The 6,000-nt window shown below is 42.1% G+C and overlaps 1 protein-coding gene across 2 annotated transcripts in view; it reads right to left on the bottom strand.

Moving 5' to 3' along the window:
- Nucleotides 1-1,058: 1,058 nt before the first annotated feature.
- commd5 (COMM domain containing 5) overlaps nt 1,059-6,000 on the bottom strand; it is a 55,247-nt gene continuing 50,305 nt past the window's right edge. For both annotated transcript variants that reach the window (XM_078411926.1, XM_078411925.1), the window contains exon 8: nt 1,059-1,780. In XM_078411926.1, coding sequence (XP_078268052.1) covers nt 1,679-1,780 — 102 coding nt within the window. In that variant the 3' untranslated portion in view covers nt 1,059-1,678. The remainder of the gene's footprint in view (nt 1,781-6,000) is intronic.

Raw genomic sequence — 6,000 nt, 5'->3', positions numbered from 1 at the left:
CTGGGTCTGTACTTGCTGGAGTTTAGAAAGATGAGAGGGGGAATCTCACAGAAACTTGCCATATAATGAAAGGCCTGGATAGAGTGGATGTGGAGAAGATCTTTCCACTAATGGGACAGTCAAGGACCAGAGGGCACAACCTCGGAATAAAAGGACGTACCTTTAGGAAGGAGATGAGGAGGATTTCTTTAGCCAGAGGGTGGTAAATTTGTGCAATTCAGGCTGTGGATGGCGTCTTTGGGTATTTTAAAAGCGGAGATTGACAGGCTCTTGAATAGTAAAGGTGTCAAAAGTTACGGGGAGAAGGCAGGAGAATGGGGTTGAGAGGGAAAAATAGATCAGCCATGATTGAATGGCAGAGTAGGTTTAATAGGCCGAATGGCCTAATTCTGCTCGTATGAGTTATGAACTTGTGTTTAAAGACTTCATTATTTTCCACACAAACATATTGAGAATTTCTTTTAGACTTATTAAGGATTTGGTGTCACTAGCTTTTAAGCACCGTCTTTTATCAATCTGAATTAAAAATCTCTAACTAAGGATTAACGGAAGATAAAGTGCATACTCCATATTGGACAAGCAGAAATATTTTGGATAGGCAGTATAGCAGCCTGGTTTGGTAACATATGCAGAATGATTGGCTCTTGCAAGGGACAGGAATGTTGCTGATAGAAGATTAGGGCAGCACAGTGGTGCAGCGGTAGAGTTGCTGCCTTCCAGCACCGGAGTCCCGGGTTCAATCCTGACTTTAGGTGCTGACTGTACGGAGTTTGTGCGTTCTCTCTGTGACCACGTGGATTTTCTCTGGGTGCTCCAGTTTCCTCCCACAATCCAAAGACATGCAGTTTTGTAGGTTAATTGTCATCCGTAAAATTGTAATTTGTCCATAGTGTGTAGGATAGTGTTAGAGTACGGGGTGATCGCTGGTCGACTCGGTGAGTAGAGGGCCTGTTTCTGCGCTGTATCTCTAAAGTCTAAAGTAAAGTCTAAAACAAAAGGAAAGGCAAATACAGGTTTTATTACATATTAAGTACCATATTTGATACAATCTTTACCATACATCAACTCAAATGTGATTGAACTTAACAATTTTTTTTAATTAAATGGTAATATGAATGCAAGAATTGATCCTATTCACATTTTTATCATTTTCCTGCTTTACTTAATTGTTTATTGAGGTCGTAGCATCTATTTTTCCAGGTTTTGTTTTCTCTCTCACGTCATCTACCGTTTTAAATGAACTGCTGGAAACCAACAATGGAGTTTGAGTTGACCTATCAAACCAGTTGCAACACTATTGATCGACATCAATTGAACACGGATAGCGAGCTTTTCGTGTCAAGAGGGTCCTGACCAAAGACGTCTCCTATCCATGTTCGCCAGAGATGCTGCCTGACCCGACTGAGTTACTCCAGCAACTTGTGTCGACTATTGATCGACACACTGGTTTGTTTTGCAAGGCTTGACATTTTGAATACTGGGAACCCATTCAAGTCTGCAATGCATCAATGATCTCAAATCACACGTCATGAATTAGCCCCTCTGTATACAAACCAGAAATAATGCAGTTCTCTGGGCGTTGCACAAAGCTAAATTGTCTGCTGAAGATGACGGCAGGCAAATTCCTGTCACACCAGTTCATTTCCAGTTTTTTTTTTATGGTACCATGTGAAATGTACTAATCTTGAATCCTGAGAATGCTTTTTTTCTCCAAATCATTTATTTCCTTCAATATCAGGGCGACATTGTAACGTAACTCCTGGAACTTGGCAACAGGTAGCTGAAAGGAAGAAAAGCATAAGGAATAAGGGACTGAATGCGTTTGCTAAATGGGTAAATCACCAAAGACAACTTGTCATGCAATAATATTACAACCTTTTTTTATTTTGGATTTCTAGTACTTACAGTACTTTCCTTAAATAATTAGAGGTCTTCCCTCAAACCTCATCTTTTTTCTAAAAAGAGGTTTTTTTAGAGATGGAAGTGCGGAAACAGGCCCTTCGGCCCACTGAGTCCATGCGGACTAGCGATCACCTTGCACTGGTTCTATCCTACACGAGAGGGGCAATTTACAGAGGGCAATTAACCTACAAACCCACACGTCTTTGGAATGTGGGAGGAAAACGGAATACCCAGAGGAAACCCACACGGTTACAGGGAGAACAAGCAAACTCCATCAAGACAGCACATGCAGTCAGGATCGAACCCGGGTCCCTGGCGCTGTGAGGCAGCGGCTCTATCTCTGCACCACGTTTGACGTCTGTAAAGCTGAAAGAGCTGAGAGGTTCAAAGGAGATCACTGGAATGAAGGAGAGCACAGAGAACGGTAGACGCTGCCCGTTCAATCACAGCGACTTACCACACCACCATCTGAAGGGAGCTATCGGAGGTGCTGCCTCAAACAGGCAGCAAATATCAGCAGGTTCCCACAACACCCTGGTCGCACTCTCATTTCACTCCTGCCATCAGGAAAATGGTACAGGTGCCTGAAAATGGTGACCATCAGGTTCACGAAAAGCTTCTTCCCAACAACTTGAACACTACATATTAGTAACCTCTCTATGAAACTCTAGGGGCTGTCTTGGTTGCACTAAGGACTTTGGGGATTTTTTGCGTTAGTATTGTGGCTATCAATTTATGAAATTTTGTTCATTTTATATTATCCATGTCTATTATATTTATCGGCCTGTTTTGCTGCCACAAGTAAGAATTTAATTGTTTTGTTGTTGATACGTGTGACAATTAAATCCTTTTGTCTCTTGAAGATTATACTTAAGTGGAGACGTGTATAAGTTATGACTCTTCCTTAGTTCAGTTTAGTTATTCAGTGTGGAAATAGGCCCTTCTGTTCACGTGTGCAATAATTCTACGCTATCCTAATATCAAATCCTAAACACATGGGGTAATTTATAGAACTATCTGCGTGGGTTTTCTCCGAGATCTTCGGTTTCCTCCCACACTCCAAAGACGTACAGGTATGTAGGTTAATTGGCTGGGTAAATGTAAAAATTGTCCCTAGTGGGTGTAGGATAGTGTTAATGTATGGGGATCGCTGGGCGGCACGGACTTGGAGGGCCGAAAAGGCCTGTTTCCGGCTGTATATATATGATATGATATGATATGATTTAACCTACAAACCTGCAACGTCTTTGGAGTGTGGGAGGAAACCGGAGCACCCGGAGCAAACGCACGCGGTAACAGGGAGAACGTGCAAACTTCACACAGACAGCACCCGAGATCAGGCTCGCACCCAGTTGTCTGGACCAGTGAGTCAGAAACACCACCACTGTGACATTGTGCTGCCCCATGTTCCTCTAGGAATAAAACCGAGGAATGACAAAATAGAAGTGACTCAACAATTTTTTTTTTTTTGTGGGAACCAGAGCCAGAAAATTAAATCATTATCATTACTGTTAAATCAAGAAGGGAATTTCAGAGCAACTCCTTGACCCACACAGTGATAAGGATGTATTGAAAGATAAAGGAGAATATGTTTGGTAATAAAGTTAGACTGAATAGAATGAAATAACTATTCGGGCTGTGACTGTGGCCTATTTGAGCTTGGTGGTTCATTCCATGTATTTCTAGCATTTTCAATGTTTCACAGAAAGTATAATGAAGGAGTAGGTGGTGGTGGGAAATGATTTTAGTCAACAGAAAAATACTTCATAATGCCCCAGACGTGCCCTTTTAGAATATGCTACGAAAACAGCGTGATTAAGCCTCCCATATGGGATGACTGGAGTGAATAGCTCTAGAGTGTATGTGGTAATTTCTGTTTTAGGTTTAGAGATACAGAGTAGAAACAGGCCCTTCGGCCCACCGGGTCTGCGCCGCCCAGCGATCCCTGCACATCAACACTATCCTACACACACCAGGGACAATTTTTTAAAAACATTTTTGCCATGCCAATTAACCTACATACCTGTACGTCTTTGGAGTGTGGGAGGAAACCGAAGATCTTGGAGAAAACCCATGCAGGTCACGGGGAGAACGTACAAACTCCATACAGACGGCGCCCGTAGTCAGGATCAAACCTGAGTCTCCGGCGCTGCATTCGCTGTAAGGCAGCAACTCTACCGCTGCACCACCGTGCCGCCCTTCGGCCCACGCCGACCAACAATCACCCATACATTAGTTCTATCCTACACACACACACTGGTGGCAAATTACAGAAGCCTATTAACTACAAACCTGCACATCTTTGTGATGTGGGAGGGAACCGGAGAACCCGGAGAAAACCCACGCGGTCACAGGGAGAACATGCAAACTGCACACAGACAGCAACTGAGGTCAGGTTCAAACCAAGGTCCCTGGCACCGTGAGGCAGCAGCTTTACCAGCTGCACTACTCTACTGTTTCTGAAGTAAACAAAAAAATATCTTTTGCCTGCAAAGTAAACTCGTGCCAATTTATCTTCTAATTTTGTTGGCAGTAGAAGAATAGCAATTGAATTATTTTCTAGGTATTTCTGAAAACAAATTTGGGAACTAAGTACATTGTTAATTAAACTATCCAATAGTAGGATAGACACAAAATGCTGGAGTAACTAGAGTGCCCTACACTCTTGCACTTAGTATAACTGTGCTTAATGTATTAATGAATGTCACTGAATTGTATGGAGAAAAAGAACTTCAATGTTCTTGGGTACTGGGGTGAATAAAGTACCATTGACCCATGTGCTTTGGAGATCTATTAAATTCACAGATTCTACACAAAAGTGCATCTTTTGCATGACAAAATGGCTAAATGTAGTCTGAGGGAATACAGTGGCGGAGCGGTAGAGCCGCTGCCTTGCAATGCCAGAGATCAAAGTTCGATCCTGACTATGGGTGCTGTCTGTACGGAGTTTGTACATTCTTCCTACAACCGCGTGGGTTTTCTCCGGGTGCTTCGGTATTCTCCCATGCTCCAAAGACGTTTAGATTTGTGGGTTAATTGGCTTCTGTAAATTATAAATTGTCCCCAGTGTATAGGATTGGGCTAGTGTACGGGGTTATCGCTGGTTGACATGGTCTCTGTGGGCTGAAAGGCCTGTTTCAACACTGTATCTCTAAAGTCTAAAAGAGTATTGGTAATCTTAGATGACGAGAAATGGTGACTCCCAATCTCCAAGCTATTAAAAGTTACAGAAGACAAGTTATTTTGTAATTGCTTGTATCTAATTTTTTTTTAAGCCTCCAGGACTGGAATTTGGCCAAGATAGCACATTCAGAACACATGGAGCCTGAAATTCGGTTCCACTGAAGTCAACAGGCAGAAACTTCAGAGGCATTGAGTTCAATGTACGTACAATGTACTTGTACATTGCATGTTTAGCGTGTACAAGCATATATTTCTAACTCTGAGATCAAATGGGAAGGTGACAGCTAATCTAGGTGGATGAGGATTATCAATTAGCGAATGGTTGCTTTAGCGCATTAGAAGCATCCACATCGCGGGGCTGGAAACTGGAAGTGTCCTGAGCTAATTCTGCAACCACCACCATCTATCGTACAAGTGATGGCTCCCACTGATTGTCACTGGACGCTTGCGCCGTTTCCAGGACGGACGATGACATTGATGTAACATTTGAAACATGGATGATGGACACGAAAGAAGAAGCAGCTTTAGGGCATTCAGATGAGGAGCACTCAGATGCAAACATACTATTATTTGCATTCAGAACACCAAACAAAATATAAAACAATCATTAAAATGGTTATGAAAGAATAACTTTGTATTGCAATGCTCAATAAATCTCTGGAAGCATGATCACCCATGGACAAAATACAACATCCTAGAGCCAATCTGTATGTTTCAATATAAGTCTAACACTTATATGCCAGACACAAACGCAAACTATTCTATTCCTTTCTTATTATTTGATACCATTAAGTCCCATTTCATAACTAGTAAGGGTATATTGAATTGATTCAAATATACAGCATGAAAACAGGCCCTTAGGCACAATGTCTATGTCGACTATCGATCGCCCATTCACACTAGTTCTATGTTATC

This window comes from Rhinoraja longicauda, chromosome 15 (genome assembly GCF_053455715.1).
Source record: "Rhinoraja longicauda isolate Sanriku21f chromosome 15, sRhiLon1.1, whole genome shotgun sequence".
NCBI classification, from domain to species: Eukaryota; Metazoa; Chordata; class Chondrichthyes; order Rajiformes; family Arhynchobatidae; genus Rhinoraja; species Rhinoraja longicauda.
This window is presented reverse-complemented; position numbering and strand designations above follow the sequence as displayed.